The sequence below is a fragment of the Haliotis asinina genome, chromosome 6, assembly GCF_037392515.1.
Source record: "Haliotis asinina isolate JCU_RB_2024 chromosome 6, JCU_Hal_asi_v2, whole genome shotgun sequence".
NCBI lineage: Eukaryota > Metazoa > Mollusca > Gastropoda > Lepetellida > Haliotidae > Haliotis > Haliotis asinina.
Window position 1 is genome coordinate 29,084,231 of NC_090285.1, and position 25,578 is coordinate 29,109,808.

Here is a 25,578-nt window from a genome sequence, read left to right on the forward strand (position 1 = left end):
TTTTCAAGAGAACCCACCAGTACCTAAATATTTGGACCTGTTGTGCGTAAAAGATGCAAACAATGTCCATTTCTTTGAAAGAGCTGACTATCAAATTAGTATTGTTGATGTCTTTGACAACTGCCCAGAGAGGTCAGACCCTACATTTATTGAGCATAAACAATATGACAGAGAAGGACTCTGACATTACTTTTCACTTTGCTGATTTAGTTAAGCAATCTAAACCTGGAACACTGGCAAAACCTTTGGTTCTGAAGAAGTATTCAGTGGACAAACGTGTGTGTGTTGTCACTGTTCTGAGAGAATATACAAGAAGAGCAGCGGATTTAAGAGGTCCTGAGAAAAAAACTGCTAATTACATATATCAAACCACATATGTATCACGGGACACTGTATCATGCTGGATTAGGACGGGCCTGACTCAAGCAGGTATTGACACTAACGTATTTGCTGCTCACAGTACTAGGGCTGCAGCTACGTCAGCAGCACGACAGGCCTCCATGCCGATCAGAACAATACTTGAAAAAGCAGACTGGTCATCTGAGCATACATTTGCCAGTTTCTATGATAGGACAATTGTTTCAAGAGATAATAGTTTTGTTGAAGCAATTCTACAATGAGTTATACTGAAGGGACTGACTGGTCTGTGTATCGGATCAGTGATTTTGTGAAAGGGACAAAGTCTGCAAGTGAAATTTCTCTTAAATGAATGCTTAAACATGTTTCGAGAAGTGTTTCATTGCAAGTGTTATTTGAAAATGTACATTTAAGGAAATGTGCATGTGTTTTATTTGATAACTTATAAAATGGTTTTCTAGTACCACAGTTCTGAAGTTATCAGGCAATATGCAAACATACTATTACTGTCATGAAAATAAAAGTCCTCATATGTTGTACCATGTTGTTGGTGATTTATTATATTTCTAACTTGAACTGGAAATCTGTTTATGAGCGAGCATCCATCTTTGAAGTGTCATGTAAGCGTGACTGTCACGTGATTAGCTGATAGAATCTAAAAGTTAAATGAGACTTACCTGTAAGTTGAAGTTTGACTGTGGTTCTATCAGCTAATCTATGTGAAGGAGCGGTTACATGCTCACTGCTGTATTATCCCTCCCTAAATGTTTTTGGTTTTAAGTAGGATGCTCCCTCATGACCTCTTCAAACGTCTGATTCGAGCATGCGCAGTTGCAATCTCATGTAAACCCTCCTTCACATAGATTAGCTGATAGAACCACAGTCAAACTTCAACTTACAGGTAAGTCTCATTAACTTTTAGATTATTTCATGACTATATGAAGGCACTTTTGGGGAGAAATCAGGATCCAAAGCTACCTAGACATGTAAATAAGAAGGACTTAGCAGATTCAGTAAGTGAGTACTTTGATCACAAAATTCAAACTATCAGAGACAGCTTTCCACATGTTAAGTCTGCTGATATTTCCCCGTCCCCTGATTTTGAGCCTCTGCTGAATGTTGGGCCAGCAACTCAAATCTGTAGAAGAGACTAGCTTGTCCATCTGCCATTCACAGATCGATTTCGTGCCATGCGTCAAAAGCTTGGGCGTTGTGATTGACTCAAATCTGATTATGGAAGATTATGTGAACAACCTGTGCAGGTCTGTCTACTTCCATTTTCAATCCATCGGTCAAATTAGGAAGAGTCTCACTATGGATGCCTCTATAGAGTATTATACAAACATTCGTCCCATCCCATCTAGATGTTGGCAATAGTCTCCCTTGGGGTATATTGAAATCTTCATTGAAGAAACTGATACAGAACACTGCTGCCAGGATTGTTACACATATTTCAAGGATGAGCCACATCACTCCATTTCTGAAGGCCCTGCACTGTCTTCCTATAGAAGCCAGGATCAAGTATAAGATTCTCTGCTTGTCGTTCAGGAGCAGTGAGGGCACAGCTCCTCCATATCTTTATAAGCTGCTGTGTAAACATTGGCCAGCAACAAATCTGAGCTCTGGGAGCCTACATCTTCTGAAAGTCCCACCTCACAGACTGAAAGGATATGGACTGAGGGCTTTCAAAACTGCTGCAACACTGCTTTGGAATGACCTTCGCTTAGAAATCATTCAAATCATCTGACAATTTTAAATTGCAGCTAAAACTCATCTATTCACCATCTACTATGCTTGAATTGCAGACTCACTAGTGTTCACACTTTCCCTCAAATATCCTGTCTCTTATAATGTGTTCTAGTTTATTTCATGTTGCGCTTTGAGCATATGTTCTTATGGAATCTAGCGCTATACTAAACTACATTATTATTATTATTATGATTTACAGATTAGAATTGAAATGCAGCAGAGAGGGTTTGGGTGATCCTGGCACAGTCAGACTGGTAAGGCTCATCATCAGCTCAGGGCTCTGACAGCAAATGGGACTTCTCCAAAGAAACACTGCCTAGTCGAACCCAATAAGAACTTTCCGCAGAATATGGAGGCTCCCCAACACTTCAGCCTTCTGCATTACCCAGATTGTCAGAAGGGCTGTGCTCCCAGCGGAGAACCCGGACACTCTCCTGATCTGTGCCAAGAGATCAGGAGGTACCAAACCAAGAGCACAGAGAACAATGGGGAGCCTGACGACAGTGTACTTGGGATGCAAGCGAGACATTCCAAAGGCGAGGTCCGAATGTTTCTCATGCTTTTCCTGAATCTTGCAAATCACACTGCTGTCAAAAGGGACAGAAAATTCTATGATATAAATAATTTCATTAGTTTTATCAAAAAGGACAAGATCAGGTTTGTTGGCTGGAATTTATTTTAATATATTATGTTTTACAGATTAAGATTGATATGCAGTAGCTCAGGGCCCTCACCCCCTCTACACGCAGCCCAGACAGTGAATGGGACTTCTCCCAGAAAACACTGCCTAGTCGAACCCACCAAAAACTTTCCGGTGAATATGGAGGCTCCCCAACACTGCAGCCTTCTGCATTATCCTGATTGTCAGAAGGGCTGTGCTCCTGGTGGACTCTCTGATCTGCACCAAGAGATCAGACGTACCAAACCTAGGGCACTGAGAACAATGGGGAGCCTGACGACAGTGTACTTGGGATGCAGGCGAGACTTGGGATTTCAAAGGCGAGGTGTGCATATTTATCATGCTTTTCCTGAATCTTGCCAATCACATTGCTGTCAAAAGGGACAGACAATTCTATGATATAAATAATTTCACTGGTTTTATCAAAAAGGACAAGATCAGGTTTGTTGGCTGGAATTCGTCTCAGGCTGTATATTGGCCTATTCCAGAGAAGTTTAAAAGCATCATTTTCCAGGATGCCCTGGACATATTCAGGGTCATACCATGGGTGGACCTCAGAGTCAAAGCCACAGGCATGGCGGAGACGATAATAAAAGCAGCGAGCCATGCCATCATGTCTTTTAAGATATGCTGTTTGTGCCAAGGAAGGGCATCCACTGACAAGGTGTTGGACAGTCTCTGTAAATTGATTGCAAAGACGACATTTCATATTGATTATTATTATTATTATTATTATTATTATTATTATTTCTTATTCCGCCGGATTTTGTACCAGAGCTACAAAGAGCACCAGTGGACAGAATTTTTTGGAAAAAAATCGAGGTGTAGATATTCCCCATTAAAATCTCAAGGCTGTAGGCCCAATAGCAAAGGGGAGATATATCAAAATCAATTTATTTTTTTCAATTTCAACTTCAAATATCTCCAAAACTACTGATCCTACATGTTCCAGATTTCTTGAGCAGATGCGCAATCAAAGTGTCTAGAATTTTGCCTCACGGGTCGAGTCGTTAAAATGCACCGTTTGGCCGCTATTTTGGATTCCAGTTTTTGGTGTTGTTTTTCAAGCAAAATCCCGACTGCTTTGCTCTCAAAATCTGCTGCACTCAAACTGCAAGAGCTACGGCTTTCAAACTTTCCAGACTTTGTGGCTAGGCATTTCTCTGGCCAGAGGCATTGCAAATCTGGATATCTAGATACGATGGCCGCCATATTGGATACTACTTTTGGGCAAAATGTGTCTTCAAAACCTTACACTGGCTTCTTTTAAAAGAGCTACGGCTTTCAAACTTTCCAGACTTTGTGGCTATCTCGTCAAATCGAGTGCCTGAAATGCACCCTCTGCTGGCGCGTGCTTTTACTAAAAGATCAAAATGACATTTGAGACGTGCCCCCAATGAAAGAATAAAGAGTGTGAAACAAAGTCGGTCACAGCTTCAGACAGCCAACAGCGGTAATCATGCAAAATTGTTTGAGAGAATGTACCAGTTATGATAAGCAATATTGGCCCTCAAAACACACAAATTTTGGCAGATTAAGGAAATAAGCACTTCTTTATATCACCGACAGCCCAGGGATACGCGAGGGAATGTTTGTGAAGTTCCAGGAGATTACTTTCACTTAGCATATGACGATTATCGCCGCTTCTTCAATCACTCTACCGAGCTGTTTCATGGGGACAAGTTAGAGGACTACACACCACCACTCACCATAGTCTCGATGTTCAAAGTTGAGTAATATATGTATAAATATATGTAGGTAATAGCAATTCCGATAATTAATGTGTGAATGGGCTGATACGCCATCAGTTTAATTAGGGGGGCCCTTCCGAGGCACAGTTGGTGTAATCAGGGAGCCTATATAGACAGTTGTTGTAGTGTGTCCCTGGTGTCATCGCTAATACACTCGGAAAAGTATGGAAATAAACTACTTACCCCTCATTTTGAAAAAAAGAGATAATGGCCATGTTTGTAACTGATTTTTGCAATTTAAATTGTTTTCAAACCTTTACTGGTACCAATCCCTCAAGCTGCCAAAATGCTGTCTCGGTAGTTGTACATTTCATGTCTATTCTTATCCGACGCATGATTTTGCATGTATTTCTTGTGCAGGCACGTGCGTTTCTCCTCTCGTAGTGTGCTGGTATCGCCGAATTGGCAACATGTTTGAGTACTTTATGCACATAAAATATGCTGGATAAAGTTTAAAATGGTACAAACATTGTGATTATTGACAGTTAAATGTGATTCACAACTTGTCAAGTACGTTTTGGCATGCAATGCACATGAAGAGTATAACAATGTAATGTTTGGAAATGAGCTAGTAATTATAAGTTTTGAATGCTTTAAAAACAAACTAATCAGCAGATATTAGTAACCGAGCAGATTCATACATCAATCAGTTTTATGAAATAAACAGGAGCAGTTTGATTGACACATTTATATGAAAAGGTGTACGAATCTTGTATTGCCTCGAAGGTTAGCACTTGTGTTGTTTGTGCTTCACACACGTTGGAGTGTGGTCAAATGTACCTGGGTAATATTTCCAAATAAGCTATTTACATAGTCAAGTCCTGCTTCTTCCGGTAATAACTGTCGCTGCTTGAGTTGTCAAACAGGCTAATAGAATTACCTCTGATTACAATATTCCACTGACATCCTAAACTGTATATGAAGGATAAACTGTCGTTACATTTTCTTACAAAGTGAACAAATGTATACTTGGTCATGGATATTATAAACCAAACTTTCTTAGTAACACATCTATGTTGAAGCTGACCGCAGCTGTTACAGATGCAGAGGAGCTACACGGTGAAGAGCTTTAAACATCAGTTTCTGGAAGCCTTATAAGATGGGCGTAAAATGCTTATGTCTGCATGTTCCTTTTATCACTCTTGCTGCTCAGTTCTGTACCTTCTGAAGGCAGGTACAGTGAATTGATCCAGAAAGCAATGAATTACGATAATCAAGCCATAATGTCACAAAAGCATGGACAAGTGTCTTAGCTTCCACAATGGATACATACCACTTGATTTCAATGATAATTCGCAGGAGGTAGTAAGCAACTGTGCTTCATGTACTAGAGCATTCAACTATTAGTGATATCATTCATATTAAATAACCATTACTACTTTCACCGTTAACATGTGAGTTACAAACAGATGAGTTGTATTAAATGCAAGGAGCCCTCATTGTTGCTTGAAACTATATTTATATTTGTTTGTGTGATTGGCTTCTGTTTCACTAATGGTATAGCAGATATTTCATCATAAATGGAGTGAAACAAGATAAAACAGGATTTTTGGAAAGATCAGCAGCTGGAAGAGTGAGTGTCCGAAATTTCAAATTTCTGGCTTTACGACAGAAGAGTTTGCTTAGGGAAGAGGGAAGAGGTTGATGTAGACGTCCATCAGAAGTTTTGGATCTGCCGCTGCTTGAGCATCCTGCTCATGCAAAGGTTCCTGACAGGCACCAGTTGTGTGTTGAACTGGCTCACGGGGCATGAAATGTTTATGCTGCCGGAGTTGATCTTTGAGATTTTGCTCAATCAGGTAAGTATACATGGGCATGGCATTGTCTAGTTGGGTTCTGTGCCTTCCCCTGGGGCAAGTCCCATCTCCAGTAAGGTTAGTTTGACTCCCGGAGGAAGGCTGTGTATGATAATCCTAGAATCTTGAAAATACATTATGCTCACAAATAAACTTGACTGAATTCAGTGGGATATTACCTGTGATATCTCTGTCCACTATTTGGAAGAAACACTATGATTAAAATTAGTGATTACTCATAAAGTATCCATTACTATAGTTGATGAAATCTTTTTCTGATGGTTTATGTTGGTAAATGTAGGTAACTCAGTTGTCATGAAAGAACAAGAAACATAATTTGGTTATTTGGTAATTATGGACTTAGTCTATAGAGGTCCTTATAGTATGCACATTATGAGAGTAATACAGTTTGCTGTGCACTAATACATTACCATTTGCATGAGGATCCTGTTCTGAAACTTTCTTAGATGATGCTCGGCTGATAAGAAAGTGATCCAAGAGTGCACTGACTGTGAGCATATTCTGGTCATCAGTTGGTAAAGATATCCATAGTTGGTCAAGTTCACACTCTAAAAGAAGCACACTACACCTGAAAAGTAAGAGAAAACATCTTATTGTCACATATTTATAACTGGAGAACTGTACATAGATACTTAAAAAATGAAATCTCATAGTGTTCCTGTTCATGTTTTATGCATAAAACAAAAGTCAAACTTGAATATCTTTTCCTGTTCAGTATATGTTTGTTTTAAAAACATATTCTTGAAAATCAACCCAAGCCACTGAATATAGCATCATAATCCTGCCTTATAAATGCAAAATAAAAATTGAAAATTTTAAAATCCAGATTTCAATATGAACAATGTATGAAAAATGTTATAAATTACTGATGTGAACAATAAATGTTCTGGTAATCACATCAGAGAAGACTATTGTGTTGGTTACCAACACCTTGTTAACAAATTTGGGCTGTCTCATCATTCAGTTATACTTGCAGATAGTCAGAAATCCTCACAAACACCATGAAGATGAGGTTTTTACTTCAAGACCTGGTAAATACAAGATGGAAGCTGTTGTAATGCAATGCAGCTAGAGACGATAAGATGTACAAATGTCATCCAAAGATTTGTGAGTGTGTTCAGCAGCCTAGTGTTGGTGTGATCCAGAGTAACATTGTCTCTTTACTCAGATACATTATTAGAATCAAGTCACTAGTCTGGCTAACATTTGTGAAACACTAATAAGTAGCTCAGCTATACAAAGGCGCCTTGGTTTTCCATTCAGTATTGGATGTCAAACTCAAATGGCACATCATATTATCCATCTAAACTCCCGGGATCTAAACTACCAATGGATTCATGTGTTCTTTTAATTGCACAGGGTTGTGTACTGTGCAGTAGAGGTTGTGACAACACTGAAAGAGTCTGCACACAAAGTTGTCTCCAAGATTTTTACACCTGGTCAGATGGTGCTTGAAATCGGCACCATAAGCTCACTGGATCAGAAGCCTGGCACCATACACAGCTTGCCCACCACATCCCTATATCACAAGGGACAACAGGATGCTGTGTTTGGGGAGCAATGACTTGTATCAGAACGTCATCATCAGTATACTTGTACAGATCCTGTTTGGTCAGGACTGACATAATTGTAGCGGCCATAAAATTTCCGAGTCCCGTGCTGGGATTCGAACGACGGACCTTCTGATCCGAAGTCGGATGCCTTGTCCACATGACCAAAGAGGTTAATCCCCTCAGCAAGCTGACAAGGTAAGGATGTCATCTGTGGGATGACTCCACATCCTGCTACATACTCCCCCGTCAACCTAAGGCACGTCCCGGGCCGCATAACTGAGTACTGAGGCTTATTTTGTTCAAATATGATATGAACGTGCTCAGCCCCACGTTGGGCGCCTATGTAGCGGCCACAAAATTTCTGAGTCCCGTGCTGGGATTCGAACAACGGACCTTCTGATCCGAAGTCGGACGCCTTGTCCACATGACCGAAGAGGTTAACCCCCTCAGCAAGCTGACAAGGTAAGGATGTCATCTGTGGGATGACTCCACGCCCTGCTACATAATGATTGGCATTTTCGTTTTAAAAATTCATTTCAGTTCATCACACTGCACATTGTGTAATGTCAGTGTTATACATAGTCATTTGTCACATAATACAACTGAAGCATTGTACTGTATACTGGCGTCTCTTATTCTCACGGTACTTACGGATATTGGCTGAAAAAATAATACAAACAGTTCTTTTCGTATGTATGCTTGTTGTTTTTAAATGAAGAGATTACCCCTCTAACATCTGCATCTATCATCTGCTTGATCAATCAGGTGTATTATCGCAATTGAGCTCGTTGAAAAACATGGTCGTCCGCTGCTGACTTTTCAAGGCATCTCCTATTCTTGCGGCATAACGAGAAAGCAACGTTATTAGGTGTAAGGAAGGGGAATCTTATCGGAAAGGGCGGGGAAAAGTTACAATTTTTCCAAACTCACGAATATTCGTTACATTGCAAAATTTTGATTATTCACAGACTTGGAGCACTTCCTAGTTACCGGTCAATGATGTAAACAACCGCTAAGTATCAAGCTTCGGTGATCTCGGCAGAAAATGTCTTTACCGCAAGAATATGAACCCCGTGAGAATAGGAGACAGCCCTATTGAGGCAGGTCGCCCACTGACAGTAAGGCTTATTTGAGTATCAAGGTTTGATGTTGTCTAATAGTTTCAGTTATAGACTTTGCATTGTGTATTTTAAGAGGATGTTAACTTGGTGCCTAGAACCTAGAATCTTTCATAAACCTTATTTCAGGTCCTGTGGTACTGCTTGACAAGTATTAGGTGAACCAGCGCAAGAACGTGTTTGTCAAAAGCAGGCGGGGCAAGTAATCTGAACTATTCAATATTTAGACAAAAACCTGTTTCCCTCTTGTTTCAAATGGAATGTTCTGGAGGGCATTCCAATATATGCAAATTCGGGTCATTTGTCAGGTCATGGCTCATCTAATACTTGTCAAGCAGTAGTCAATGTCATGGCTACAGATTTTTATGGAATAATAGCACAATTCAAATTCATCAAATAAGTACAATTTATAAACTAGGATTGCCTCAAAGGCAATACTTAACGGTCTTCAGACTTCTTCCACACACCCACTGTGGCTATCTTCACTTGAACAGTTTCTTTGCTGTTGATCAGTGGATTGTCTGGTACAGATTCGATCATTGACAGACCTCAGCTATATAGCTGGAATAATCCTAAGTGTGGCGTAAAATAATATACAAACTAAAAGGTTCCAAATTGCGCAGATCGATGCTCATGCTGTTGATCACTGGATTGTTTGGTGCAGACTCGACCATTTAGAGACTGCAGTTATATAGCTGGAATACTGCTGAGTGCGGCGTAAAACAATATACAAACTACTGGGAAGACTAGAGCCTTGACATTTCCACAACACTAATACTGCTGAGTGCAGCATAAAACAATATGCAAACCAATAGCAGAGCTGGCACAAAATTCGTACAAATAATAAGAATAATAACTAGGATAGTTAATGTCATGGCTAAAGATTTTTATAGAATAATAGCACAATTCAAATTCATCAAATAAATACAATTTATAAACTAGGATTGCCTCAAAGGCAATACTGACTTCCTCCATACACCCACGGTGGCTATCTTCACTTGAACAGTTTCTTTGGACGCCAGTTGCACCGTCCGTTGCAGTAATTTTTACATTCATTTGGCACTGAGTCAACACTGCTGACATGAACACCAAATTCACAAACTCCACAAAAGAAACAGAATGGCACAGACAAATATACAAACTACTGGAAAGATTAGAGCCTGACATTTAACGAACACTAACTGTTTTTATTGTACACCTAAGAACAGAGGAGGTACGGCCGGCCATATATTCACAATTGTGCAGATTGATGCCCATTCTGTTGATCATTGGATTGTCTGGTCCAGACTCGATCATTTACAGCCCGCAGGTATATAACTGGAATACTGCTGGGTGCGGCGTAAAACTGCACTCATTCACTGTAACAGAATCGACTATTTCTTTAACTCTCATGTGTTTCGCTGAACATTCACTGCTAAGCCAGTGTAACGCAGGAATACTGCTGAGTGCGACGTGAAACAATATACAAACTACTGGAAAGATTAGATCCTGTGATTTCCAAAATGCTAAATATTTTGACTGTAGACATAAGGAAAAGGGAGTTACGACCTCTTAAAGAATCGACTGTTTCCTTGGCTATTAGCAACATGGGAAGAGGTCAATGTTGCTAGATTTTACTGGCGCTTCCTTCAGTTATCTGTGAAAGATGCCAAAATCCGAACCACACACCCCCTCCAACTCTTTGTGGCGTAATTGTGGCATAATTATTGACTTTTACATGACCATAATGTGAAGCAGAAGTGTTCTCCATTTAATCATCTACTGTTTGACATCTTCAAACATTAAATTCATTGTGTTTTCGCAGAGCTGCGGTATGTTTAAAAACCTTAAAATCTGTGTTTTTACAAAATTGACCAACTTCCGAGAGCAATAACTCTGAAGCTATTCAAGATATCAATATGTCTTTTATCAATATAAGTAGCCCGGGGTGTGCGCTTTCGATCGACGTATCAAGCTCTATGGTACTGTTCACTGTTCAGGAGGAGGTAATTTTGAAACACAGGCACAGTCAAAACTTGCGAAAATGTGCAAAATCGCAAAGTTTGTCTTTGGGTCGTTATTGTGACGTAACTATTGATTTTTACATAACCATAATGTGAAGCAAAAGTTTTGTCCATTCAATTATCTACAGTTTGGTGTCATATATGATGACATCTCAAAATTTTTGAGAGTTATGCCATTTTTATTAACCCTAGGAAAACGCGTCTTTGAAAAATTGACCAACTTTCAAGGGTGATAACTCCGAAACTATTTCAGATATCAAGATGCCTTGAACAAATTAAGCTTTCCAGGGTATGGGCTTTCTAATGGTGTCTTAAACTTGATTGTGCTCTATGCCATTCTGGACAAGTTCGATAACTCTAAAACCAATCAAGATACTGACATGCCTTGAACAACTTAAGCTTTCCAGGGTATGGGCAATATATCAGCGTAACAAACGCAATTGTGCCATATGCCGTTCTAGAGAAGAAGATTTTCAAAGTCAGGCACCGTCAAGTTTCAGTTTTTTCAAAATAGCGAAAAATTTCTTTTTTTGTATGTTGAATTGATGGGGAATGGGGTTGTCTACATTGAGTGAAAATCTGGTCAATTTATCTCTCGCAGTTTTCGAGATATTCAGGATGTCAGAAAATAACATTTTGGGCTATCTGCCCTTACAGGAAGCTGGAAGTCGGGATTTTTTGTTCATTGTATACCTTTCAACATACAGGCTATCATCCCTGAAAGTTTCATCAAAATCGGCCCAGCGGTTAGGGCATTAGAGCTGGTACAAAAATCGTACAAATAATAATAAGAATACTAGGATTGCCTCAAGGGCAATACCTAACGGTCTTCAGACTTCCTCCATACACCCACGGTGGCTATTGTCACTTGAACATTTTATCTGGACGCAAGCTGGACCGTCGTTTCCAGTGTTTTGTACATTAATTTGGCCCAGAGTCAACACTACTGACACGAACACAAATTTCACAAACTGCCGAAAAAGAAACTGGATGGCAAAGTCAGATATACAAACTACTGGAAAGATTAGAGCCTGACATTTCCCAAACACTAAATGTTTCGTTTGTAGGTCATAGGTTCCAAATTGGGCAGGTTGATGCTCATGCTGTTGATCACTGGATTGTCTTGTCCAGACTCGAACATTTACCTGCTGACCCAGTGTAACGCAAGTACGGCGAGTCATAGGTTCCAATTATGCAGGTCTATGCTCATGCTGTTGATCACTGGATTGTCTGGTCCAGACTCGATCACTGACAAACTGCAGCCATATAGTTGGAATACTGCTGAGTGCGGTGTAAAACAATATACAAACTAATAGGTTCCAAATTGCGCAGGTCGACGCTCATGCTGTTGTTCACTGGATTGTCTGGTCCAGACTCAATCATTGACAGACCGCAACCGTATAGCTGGAATACTGCTGAGTGTGGCGTAAAACAATATACAAACTAATAGGTTCCAAATGGTGCAGGTCGATGCTCATGCTGTTGATCACTGGATTGTCTGGTCCAGAGTGCGGCGTAAAATTCAACTCACTGTTACAGAATCGACTATTTCCTCAAGGCTCATGTATTTCTATGACCATTCAGTGCTAAGCCAGTGTAATGCAGGTAAAGAGAAACTCGAGTTCCAATTTGACTGTGCCATAGTGGCATTAAAAATAGAAATCTGCCTGTCAGTGCTGCACGGAAACATTTTGTTAAAACTTGAGTTGATTCATGCTGGAAATGTGACAATTTTGCTTCCGTCGTAATTGTGAGGTAAGTATTGATTTTTACATAACCATAATGTGAAGCAAAGATGATCCCCATTCAACTGTCTACAGTTTGGTACCATAAACGATGAAATCCATTGTGTTTTCGCAGAGTTATGCCATTTTTATTAACCCTATGAAAACGCAAAATTGACCAACTTTCAAGGGCGATAACTCCAAAACTATTTAAGATATCAAGATGCCTTGAACATATTAAGCTTTCCAGGGTATGGGCTTTCTAATGGTGTCTTAAACTTGATTGTGCTATATGCCATTCTGGAGAAGATGATTTTCAAAGACAGGCACCAACAAACGCGAAAATCAGCGAAAATTTCAGGTTTTTCAAAATAACGCAAAATTTCACTTGCCGGCTAACATTTTTTACATGTTGAATCAAGGAGGAATTGGGTTGGCTACACTGTGTGAAAATTTGGTCCATTTATCTCATAGTTTTTGAGATATTCAGGGTGAAAGATTTTCACATTTTGGGTTGTCTGCCCTTACCGGAAGCCGGCAGTCGGGATTTTTTGTTCATTGTATACCTTTCAGTATACAGGCTATCATCCCTGAAAGTTTCATTGAAATTCATCCACCGGTTAGGTCAGGAGAGCTGGCACAAAATTCGTACAAATAATAATAGTAATTCGGATAATAAAAGTAGGTCTTCCAGACTTTCAGTCTGAAGACCTAATAATAATAATAATATTCGGATAAAAACAGTAGGTCTTCCAGACTTTCGTCTGAAGACCTAATTAATAACAATAGACTGAACCAAACATAACAGAATACATACAAGCCTTCCTCACACTTACTCACACCTAGAAATGTTTACCCCCAAAAGTCCTAAATTATTAATTCCTACACAAAACAAATCTACTCTATTCTATCATTTACCCTAATCCGCTAATCATTCTCCTATTCTACATAAAAAAATTCACAGTAACTAAGGAAAGGAGGAAGACCTCCCGACTTACTGTAGGTCAGCATATCCTGAATCAAGCAGGTTCTGAGAGTGTTACAAGCAGTTATATATCCCATGTGCTAAACTTTAACCCTGGTCAAGTAGCTACCTTAACACCCATTGGCTGGCAACGGATTCAGTCAACCAACCATGGCAGCTTTACCATAATGCACTCAGAATGCACAACAGAAAACACACAGGGCTACAGCAAACTGAGCACAGCATGGCAGTGCATGCCACGACTGTACACTGACTGGGAAAGGATAATTTCAATTGAATTTTACAGCCAAGACGAAGGTCACAAGTGGAATTTTAAATGTTACATGCAGCCTTTTAAAGAAATCATGTATTTCTGGTAAATGACATGTCAAACTTCCCACTAAATCTATAATACAAACCCAATACCCTATAGCATGAAAAATAACAATACAGTGGACGCTGTGTAAATTGGCAGCTGTCAAATCCAGCAAGTTGTCAACACCAACATAAAGTCTCAGTCCCTTCCATGCCATCATTTTAAAGCACTGCAACCAGGCAGCTGGTAATTTCAGGTTTCAGCATGAAATGAGCTGCCCAAATACATGTTTATGTAATCTACACTGTCTAATTCGGCACGTGGTGTGGAGTCGGCCAGATGTGTTTTGTCCTCAATTAAATCCTGTGTTGAAATGACAAGGGATTATGAGCGCACACATTTATTGACAAGGAAGACCCACTTCTCATTCCATTAGTGGCTGACACAATGGACCAGGAGGTTGCCTCTGTTTACCTTGAAGGAAGGTTTATTAACGGCGCAACCCATGGACATTAACCCAGGATGGTGTTTTAAAAAGAAAATTGAATTATTACACAGGCTTTAACTAACTTACTCTGCCACCCCAATTGGAGAACTGAGATACCCATTGAACTGGGCTTTGTCAGGTTGCTTACCCTCAGAACAGATGCCAAAGCTGACTTTACCGCATGCATCATCACTTAAGAAGGTGATGGAGAATTACAATTTAAGCCTCCCTCCAAGACGACAAACTTGAATTCTATATCAAGGTCATGCAAAGCCTATTCATGCAATTCATGACAGAGTTATCCCAGCTCCCCCAAAAACAAGTACTTTAAGAAGCTGAAGGATGCAGGAGGCTTCCGGGAGCAAGTTCCTCCATGTACTTACAACAACATAAGGAATTGGACTCAGACGCCTGTTCAGCTGATGATACCCTGTCTTATGGTAACTGGTTTTCAGCAGGAGTTCATGCATTGCTACCCTATTCTTTCAAGACTGTACGGGTGTTACGAAAGACACCTTTGTTTCTATGAAAGCTCATGAGGCAGTCTTAGCTCATCCTTTCTTGGATGAGGTATATCAATCATTAGCAGATGTCTTAGCCTCTGAGGTTAATATCTTGGGATGCCATTATCAGCATTTGAACTTGTTCCATCAGTCTTTGGAGTTGGAAAGCACCTTCCATGGATAATGTCAACAGGCAGTTGATGTGCGAAATGCGCTGACATACAGGAATTTGAATCAATGTTTAACTTCAGCCCTGTTTTTACAGAATAGAGGGAAATCTGTGAAAAGTCCTACAAGGAGGTCCAGTCCTCAGTCTTGTTCCGCCTCAGCTACTTCAAGTCATTCCTGAAACTTACAGAGATCAGCATTTGAGCATGCTGTGGATACTAGAGCTCCTTCCATTAGTGGTTATGATTCTAGAGGCTCAACCTCTTCCGAGGCTAAAGGTAGGGGAGGCAGGTCTTTTCAATCTAGATCAACCATCCCAAAAGTATTAACTTATACTTCACTGTACTGCACTCTTACGATTTGGACACTTGAATATGATTCTGGATTTTGTATGCCTGGTGACTCAATCAACAGCAGGGGCCAGAACGTGGGGAATTGGAAACTGATAATATCACATCAGTGGATACTATCCAGTGTGAACAGGGGTTTCATACTTCCTTTGTGCCAAAAAAGTGACTTGTTTTCTGGAGGGTCATTGTTTTTTTCCCTTCAAGGTCAACAATTAGTGGGTGCAAACTTGACTATAGCTCAATTGCTGCAGAAAAGGGCCATCATAGAACTTCCTCCACTAGTTTTTAATTCACCTGTATTCCATGTAACCGAGAAGGACCCAGACGAAATGTCCATGATAGGAGACTTCAAGGTCTTTAACAAATAATTCTTGGAAACCCCACCCCATCCCAACCCACCCCATCCACACACCAAATTCATGATGGAGTCCTTGGAAAGCTCATAAGTGTAGATCTCAAAGACACATATCTCCATATTCTGATTCATCCGTCATCACAAAAATACTTTCTGTATTCAGTTCAGAGTCCTGCCAATCAGGAAATTACTAGCTCCACGGTTATTCAGAAAATTAATGTCTCCGTTCTTAACCTCTCTACACCAAAGGAAGATCGCTATTCATGGCTGTACTGACAACTTTCTGGCTAGGCATGTTGTGACTGCGATACTTATGAGGCAAACCAATGTTATCATTCATGTGTTTACTCATCTGGGATTGATTGTGCATCCCACTAAGTTGGAGTTAGTTCTCTCAAAGCCAATCAAGTTTCTGGGAGCAATCTTAGATTCAAGAATATGTCATATTTACACTCCTCGGGAATAATGGTTGGATATTTCTGAGAAGCAAGATGTTAAGCAGAGGCCAAATGCATCAGTCTGCAAATGGATGTCACTATTTGGTTAAGGATTCCTCAGATCTGGCTCAGCCGGTTTTGGATGAAGGAGTTCCTTGTTTCTCAAACTATCGCAATTAAACTAGTGGACTGTGGACATAAATGTATTACCGGGAGTCACATTTCAACCTCAAATGCCAGATCTAACCCTGTATGCAGATGCTCCAGATTCAGGTTGGGGAGCTCATCCTGGACAGATGCATAGGTGCATGGAGTCCTTGGGATGGGAATCTGCATATTACCTGTCAGGAGATGTTGGCGCTTCTAAAGTCTATCAAATGCTGGATACACCACTTAGCTGGGAAGAATCTAATGTTAGTGTCAGACAATTCCACACTGGTGGCATACGTCAACAAAGAGGGTGATACAAAATCTTATCAACCTTTCAAGATCACACAGGATCTTTTCCAAACAGTGGATGCTATCAGATGCCCCATCAGTGCGTGGCATATTCCCGGCATAATGTTGGTGTTACAATCACTCCAGAAATCCCCTTATGAACCCATGCATGACACTCTTCTAAAGTTTATGGCTCTTACAGTAGCTTTTCTCTTGCCTTTGCAGCAACTTCCAGTGTCTCAGAATTGCATGTGATAGATTTTAATCCATCTTATTTTCAGAAGAATACAGGCAGATAACTTGTCGAACTGTGCAGGTGTTTACCACCAAAAACCACAGCTAAATGTCAGGACCCTTGAGTCATAGGTGTTAAGGTGAATATGATTTATGGATGTCAGCTTCTTTATTGTGAATAACAATGTTTTAGAGTGTATGCTTGCTCATTCATGTGCAGGTGAATGGTGGCATAAATACTTCAAACCTGAGCTAGACAATCCAGTGATCGACATCATCAACGTCAGTCTACACAATTGGGATACAATGGAAGCGACAGATTTATACAGTTTACCAGAAACACAATCTCATAACACTATTCACACCTGATATTAGGTTTTGAGGATTACAGGAAACTGTCTCGTCAGTAAGTCTTGATTGCTTAATGGTTTAATTGTGTTGTAAAGATATACATGTATGTTGAAAGAAGCAGGTGTGAATACATATCATATAATACGGTAATATACGGTATGCAATCTTTTACGCAATTTTATTGCACTTTCTCTTGAAGACCTTTGGTGGCTTGTTCATATATTCTTTCTTAACATATGTATTGGTGGCATGTACATGTGTATTTTCATAACACGTTTATATTCTTTGTGTGTAAGACATGCTTAAACAAACTGTCCCTCTCATATCATTATGTGAGGTTAAACTGTACAAAACATATATACATGCTTAATAATCTTCTATGAAAGAAGGGTTTTGCTGACACATTGCTAGTGTATACTGAATATTTAAAGAAAAGTAGCGGGTACTAATACGCTAGTCTGTGACTTACATGGAGCAAATTCACAGTTTCTCACTTTGGTTCATTTAATGCAGAAAACATACGTTATCATACGAACATATATATATATATATATATATATATATATATATATATATATATATATATAGTTCCCGAATAGGACATTTTGTGTCTCAACTTTTCAATATAGTGGCTGATTTGTTATCTATGACCCATCATATCATCAGATACCTGTCACAGAGGAAATGACAGGTGATGTGGCATGGGCTAAATTTCTGAAGAGCATGTTTGGCCACTAGACAGCTTGGATACAGACTGATTATTCGCTAGATCGTTGACCAATCGATATGCTGGATTTTGGCTTTATCAACTCTAACTATCATGAAAAGATTTTTGTGCATTGTAAACATGCATAATCGTAAGGGTGTATGAAATGTACACACAGGACTAATAAGCACTTTGGTGAGTTTGTTTTTCCTTAGAGATCAAAAAAACATTTTATTCCCTATCAATAAATCAAACAAAGCAATTGAAATAATAATAAGGGTATTTGTAATGCGCTGAATTCCACACCAGGATGTGTCATGGGTCATGCTCAAAGCGCTACAATCCGATTACTATTATTACCCTGGATAACCCAGTCCAATCATTGAGCAGAGACAGTATTTATTTGCATATACATTTTGCCACTACTAGTTCATCAAACATAATGTCTTGCTGAACATATACATACAATCTCCACAAACAACAAAATATACACAGGATTTTCGGAAACATCAGCAACTGAAGAAGAGGAAGAATGATTGTCCGAAATTTTAGGGCCAATTGGCTCTACGTCAGAAGAGTTTTTTTTGGGAAGTGGAAAGTGGTTGATGCGGACATCCATCAGAAGTTTTGGATCTGCTGCTACTTGAGCATCCTGCTCATGCATAGGTTCCTGACGGGCACCAGTTGTGGGTTGAACTGGCTCATTAGATGGTTAAGCTGACGGAGGTGATCTCAGAGATTTTGCTCCGTCACGTAAACACACATGGACATGACATTTTGCCAATGCAGTTTTATGGACTTTATGGACCATTGATGCGTCGATTATCATTACCCTGTTGCTTTTGCACTCTCTAGTAACATGGGTTTTAGCTGTTTTGAGCAAGATATTCTTGGTCAGGTTCTGTGCCTTCCCCTGGGGCAAGTCTTATCTCCAGTAAGGTTGGTTTGACTACTGCAGGAAGGCTGACTGGGCTGTGGAGTTGAAAAATTGTACTCATCTTGTCTGTTGGTAACCCAGTAAAAAAAACAGCTTTGGGGAGGTCAGACCTAAACGGGTGATGTACGTTTGGCCCACCACGGAGAGGTGTACATCATCAGGCCCTTATTATTATTATGATTTTTTACAGATTAAGATAGATATGCAGCAGAGAGTGTATGGGTGATCCTGGCACAGTCAGGCTGGTAAAGCTCATCGGTTCATGGCCCTTGCCCCCTCTACACGCAGCCCAGACAGCGAATGGGACTTCTCCAAAGAAACACTGCCTAGTTGAACCCAACAAGAACTTTTCGGAGAATATGTAGGCTCCCCAACACTTCAGCCTTCTGCATTACCCAGATTGTCAGAAGGGCTGTGCTCCTGTTGGAGAACCCGGGCACTCTCCTGATCTGTGCCAAGAGATCAGGAGGTACCAAACCAAGAGCACCGAGAACAATGGAGAGCCTGGCACCGAGAACAATGGGGAGCCTGACGACAGTGTACTTGGGATGCAAGCCAGACATTTCAAAGGCGAGGTCCGCATATTTATCATGCTTTTCCTGAATCTTGTCAATCACATTGCTGTCAAAAGGGACAGAAAATTCAATGATATAAATAAATTCATTGGTTTTATCAAAAAGGACAAGATCAGGTTTGTTGGAATTTGTCAGGGCTGTATATTGGCCTATTCCAGAGAAGTTTAAAAGCATAATTTTCCAGGATGCCCTGGACATGTTCAGGGTCATAACCATGGATGTCATTGCCACAGTGAAGTGACACAGGGAAGTGACTGGTCCTGAGCAGCAAAAAGGAAGCCCTCAGTTTCACATTTGAGACCAGCCGACTTCATCCAGACGAAGGAGTCGGTTGCATGACCACATGATGCAATGACACACTTGCATGACCACATGACATACTGCATGACCACATGACGCAATGGCTTCTAAGACAGCTTCTCCACAAAGGACCGACTCTGAGCAGACTTGGTAAAGGACTTCACCTGGTTTACTCCCATCGCTGTACTGTCCAGCAGTACATCGCCAGCAACAAAATAAACCTCAAATTTCAGATTGTGTCCAACAACCTTGGCACGCTTAAAATAGCTGTGGAATTGCTTGCGTTCATCATGAGTCATGACATGTATCACCAGAGGATCATCCAATGAATAAATATCACGAAGAGCCTACACATTAATCAAACCCCGACCTCCAGAATTGATTGGCATATACATGTATTATTATTATTATTTATCATTATACTTAATCAAATGCCGTACATGCTGGCCGTGAACTCAATATCACTTCTATTTAAACGTGTCTTGTAAAGCAATTGGGTTCAGCAAGACACCATTTCGACACAAGTCAATTGTTTGCAAATGTTTGCTGATTTTAATTAATTTACATGTCTGAGTTAGGGAAGTATGGGCAATTTTGTTCATTCTCAGGTAAGGAAGTTAGCCTACAATGTTATTATGTATATGGAATGGATGTGTGCAACAAAAGCAGGTGCATATGCTATTTAAAAAATGTAGCCTTGCTACTGCTCTTTCCAAGGCAACTTTAAGACATATTGAAGTGGAAGGTGATAGGGGTGCAAGTAGGCCTACTTTTATTAGTCTTACAGAGCTGCTCAAACCCAATACTTTGAAGCACAAACTTGATGATTTTGACTGGTATGCAGTCTGTCAAATTGTACAAGTTTTATATGGAGTACAAAAGCAACAGATTACTGCCTACTCTAGATATGATATACGACATGTCAAGATGTTCTTTTCTCTAGCACTTGTGTGGAGTGTTTTTGTAAATAAAAAAGTTGTATTTGTCTTGTTTGTGAGTTTTTAAAGATCTTAGCTGTACACATTCTTAGTATGACACATTAATCAATACACGATTTTGCACAAGCAAAATTAAACTTTTCAAGATTTAGACGATAACCTGTATCCCTCTTTCAAATGGGATGGAGGGTGTTCCCCTATATGCAAATTGTGGTCATTTATCAGGTCATTCCTAATCTAATAGTGGTTCATCAGTAATACCTTGTTCGGGTGTTTCCATTTGGCATGAAATGAAGGCAAAGTGTTATTTTATGAGCGTTAATTTTTTCAACTTTAAAAGGATCACATACAGGACAAATTTTATGGACTGCCACTTCTTGAGTTTATTTTACGACGTTTCGGGGCTTATCCTAACCCCCTCATCAGGTTGAGCTGAACTGATGAAATGTATCCTTAAGAATATTGACCAAAGTTCCAATCGAGAATTTATGCTGTTTGATACTGGATATATGGACAGGTTTTTTGTTGTGCTGATAGGATGATGTGTGATGGTTAAATGAGCTACTGAAGAGAAAATCCAAAAGTCATATACAAGTTTACATTTTTTCAATATATGCTGGAGATTTTCCAGTTCAGTTTTACAACACGAGCAAATATTTCTATTGATCATTTTCTCTTTTCTACTGAAAATTGCTCTGTTTATATATACTGAAAATCAAAGAGTTTACCAAGTAGGACAAATGATGATGGTGATATATAAGAGAATGAATTTTTCTTTTCCTTCCTGTTGAGTGTTATCAGAGTGTATTTTCTGTAAATTGTATTATTAATTAAGTAATAATTATTATTGGGTCACAACATTTATTGTTTTGAATGTTAGTTATTATAGGTCACATTCTGTATCATAAATGTTCAGTGGTATTAGTATTTTATTGGCAGGCCTTGAAGGTAGTTCTCTAGAGTTACCTCCCTTTGAAAATGGTAAACACGAGACTGCTACTGTTCTAGAGCATTCCACGTTAGTGGGAATAGTTGTATGTGCTCAAACTTTCAGGAAATGGCTGAATGTATATATACAGGCTAGTTGCCATGTTTTTGACATGAAAATACACGGAAATAAACACAGACTACAGGAGTACATATCTGCCAGCATCTCCATCAACGCTTGATCTACATAACTGCTGCCTGACCGCTCACTGTGTTACATTCTGCACAACTGTTTCTCACTCTCACATCAAGACATTGGTGAGTTGACATTATATTTGTGACCCATTAGGCATTATTTCAGAACTGACTCATTTGTATCGTACATGAAACCTCTCTTGTGAATCTGTATATTTTTGCCTTTGTTTTTGCTGAATACAATATATTGAAAAAATCAAACTTCTCAGTGTTTCATTTTCCTGGTTCTGAGGGGATTTCTGACACCTTTTATCATGGCAAATTTTTAACCGTAACATGAGAATGAATGTTAAAAAGACTCAAGATATCCCATGAACATTTTGTTATGAGTGAATCTGACATAGATGGAATGTCTACTTACAATCTTAAGACTCTTCCAAACTGAAGTCTGTCAATTCGTCCATACTGTTTCTGTGTCATGTACTTGAAATGCTGAAAAATAAATTACACAATAAAAGAAAACTTAAGCATTCGGACAGGAAACTGTTAAAATTTGATATTTGCATGAAACTTTACTTTTGTATGATTTACTGGTGTTGATTTATGTACTTCAATGGAGTCATGTATGCTTTCTACATTAATAAATAATAACTTACACTGCAAATAGATATTAATGATGAATAGTTATCCTAAGTACTTGGTCTGTTGATAATTTTACAATTTTGTAAAAGTTATTTATAAAGTACACTTTATCTTAAACAATGACAGGAAGTCATTCATTACACGAATTTGAAATCAAACAAAATGGACTGATTATGCAGCATTATCAAAGTCCAGTGTTATCGAAAAGTATGACGAGTTCAGTTCAACATCCTTGGACATAACTTGTTATTTCAAATTCACAAATTAAAACAAAGATGTACACAACAATATTGTAAACTAAACTTGAAAGAGAGATATTTCCTCCCATTGTACTGAACAACAGTGAAAAATACCAAAACCTTTGTCTTCAAAGAATGCATATGTGATGAACAGCAGAAATATTATCAGAAATACTATATCAAATATAAACAACCAAAAACACACTGAACAGTCTGACAGGTCACTACTGAGTCTTCCAACAGTATTGCATTTTCATTACAAATACAAATTTCTGACATTTACTACTGGAATAAAGAAATGGTGCATTAATTTATGTTTTGCCATTTTGATGCAGAGAGATATAACCAAGTGTTTTGTTTCATCAGTGTTTAACCGTTGACTATAATATTGAAATCTGTATGATACGACGCTGTCCAAATTCAGTTAATGTCATTTGCCTGAGTCGATCTATTGCATCTCAAGCATGTTTGATTAGGGACAGGTCTTGAAAAACAGCTAGTCACTGGGATCGTCACTGGCAATCTGTCACAACAGCAGTAACATGTGGACAGGTATCATCTTGCTGAAGTGTGAAGTTATGTCTTTGTCCTTAAACGAATGGCTGCACTTGAGCCCCAATGATCTCATCCCTCTATTGCACTTCTGTCAGACTGCCACTGACAATGTGTCTAGATATGAGATGTGATAAGAAATCATACCATAACACTTCTACAACAAAATTGTAACCCATGGCACAGAAACACTGATTTCTGTAAGTCATGACGTGATGTTCATGCTGTTGGGGTTGAAATTAATATGTTCTCCACAGAATTGAGAGGATAGACAACAATCAACCATTCATCAAGTTTTAATATCAGGGGTGTAAACTTCAAGAGTTAAAAGCGTTAGTTCATTGTGCACAAAGTACACCTGCCATGTGGGATAAGTGCTGTTTACTTAGGGTTATTTTTATGACTTTTCAAAACAAATTGTAAACCAGTCATCAGACGATGACATATCCCCCTGGGCCCCACATATTTGAAAGGACAAATCATCTGACAGTTACTTCATGTTTTCTTAGATTAAGTTTGAATCATTTCCATGGAAGTCAGCATGTTATAACATGGGTAAACAGCAAATGGCACCACTTCAAGATCTGTCTCATATATCTGCCAAGATCTGTTGAAAGATATAAAATGGTTTTCGAGTTGTGCTCTGGAAACGAAGCCTATCCCTCAATTTTGAGACTAAGTCAGAATTATTTCAGTGGAAACCATGAAAAACAAAAATGCATAAAACATTGTACATAGCAAAAGGCACCACTTTGTGGTCTACCTCAAATATCTGCCAATTTTTGCTGTAAGATATTGAATAGTTTTTGAGTTGAGCTCCGGAAATGAAGCCCATCCCTCCATTTTGAGACTAAGTCTGAAATGTTTCCATGTAAATCAAGAAAATAAGAAATCACAAAAACCTGTAAACCTCAAAAGGCACCATTTGAGCTTCTGATTGGTATATCTACCAAGTTTTGCAGAAAAATAAAGAACAGATTTTGAGTTCTGCTCCGTAAACGAAGCCCATCTCTCCATTTTGAGACTAAGTCTGAAACATTTCCATGTAAACCCAGAAAATAATATAACACAAAAACCTGTAAGTGCCAAAAGGCACCACTTTAGGTTCTGACTCATGTATGCGACAAGTTCTGCAGAAAAGTATTGAACTGTCTTTGAGTTCTGCTTTGGAAATGAAGCCCATCCCTCCATTTTGAGTCTGAAACATTTCCATGGAAACCGAGAAAATAATAAATCACAAAAACAAGTTTTTTAGATGTGCTCTGGAAACGAAACACACCTATCACTTTTGAGACAAATCCGAAATGTTTCCATGGAAAAAGAGAAAATGATAAATCCCCAAAACCTATAAATAGCAAAAGGCACCACTTTAGGTTCTGACTGATATATCTACCAAGTTTTGCAGAAAAATGTTGAACGGTTTTAAGTTCTGCTCCGGAAACAAGGCCCATCCCTTCATTTTAACACTAAGTCCAAAACGTTTCAATGGAAACTGAGAAAATAATAAATCACAAAAACCTGTAAATAGCAAAAGACACCACTTCAGGTTCTGATTGATATATCTACCAAGTTTTACAGAAAAACATTGAATGTTTTTTTAATTCTGCTCCGGAAACAAAGCCCACCCCATAGTCAGACTAACACCAAAATGTTCCATGGAAAAAAATAAATAAATAAAAAGGCCCAAACTCTGTAAATAGCAAAAGGCACAACTACAGGTTGAGATTATTATATCTATCAAGTTTGGTCTAAAAATATTGAACGGTTTCTGAGTTATGTTGCGAAAAAAAAAATGATGACAAACGGACAGTCGAGGCATCAACTATATCTCCCCGCTTTACATGTCAGGGGTATAAAAATAGCCACATAATGTTGAAAAAGGAAAATTCCACTCTGTAATGTATTTGCATGTTTTGAAATAACATTTTTATACTCATGCCAAAGAGGCATCTCTGCTGTCCAACTTGAGACCAATATACTTTGAACAGAAAGGTAGGTGAAATGTCGCAAAACACATAAAGAAGCCATGACTTCAACTAAAATGGAGTAATTTTTTAGCAGCTGTGGTACATTTGAAAGACAAGAAAAGCCTGTTGGGGAAGTTGGAACAGAACTGGACATAATGCAGGCCATCCAATTTGGATATTGTGCTCCTTCAGACTGTTCCATATAGTTCTGGAACTTATTTAACATAAGTCAGGAATTGTTCAACC

General features: G+C 39.1%; 1 protein-coding gene across 2 annotated transcripts in view; it reads right to left on the reverse strand.

Annotated features, from left to right (window-relative positions):
• Positions 1-25,578, reverse strand: part of LOC137288066 (EF-hand calcium-binding domain-containing protein 6-like) — a 244,859-nt gene that overhangs the window by 79,607 nt on the left and 139,674 nt on the right. For both annotated transcript variants that reach the window (XM_067820444.1, XM_067820445.1), the window contains 2 exons: positions 22,354-22,424; positions 6,764-6,921 (listed from right to left, as the gene is read on the reverse strand). In XM_067820444.1, the coding sequence (XP_067676545.1) occupies positions 6,764-6,921; positions 22,354-22,424 (229 nt within the window). The remainder of the gene's footprint in view (positions 1-6,763; positions 6,922-22,353; positions 22,425-25,578) is intronic.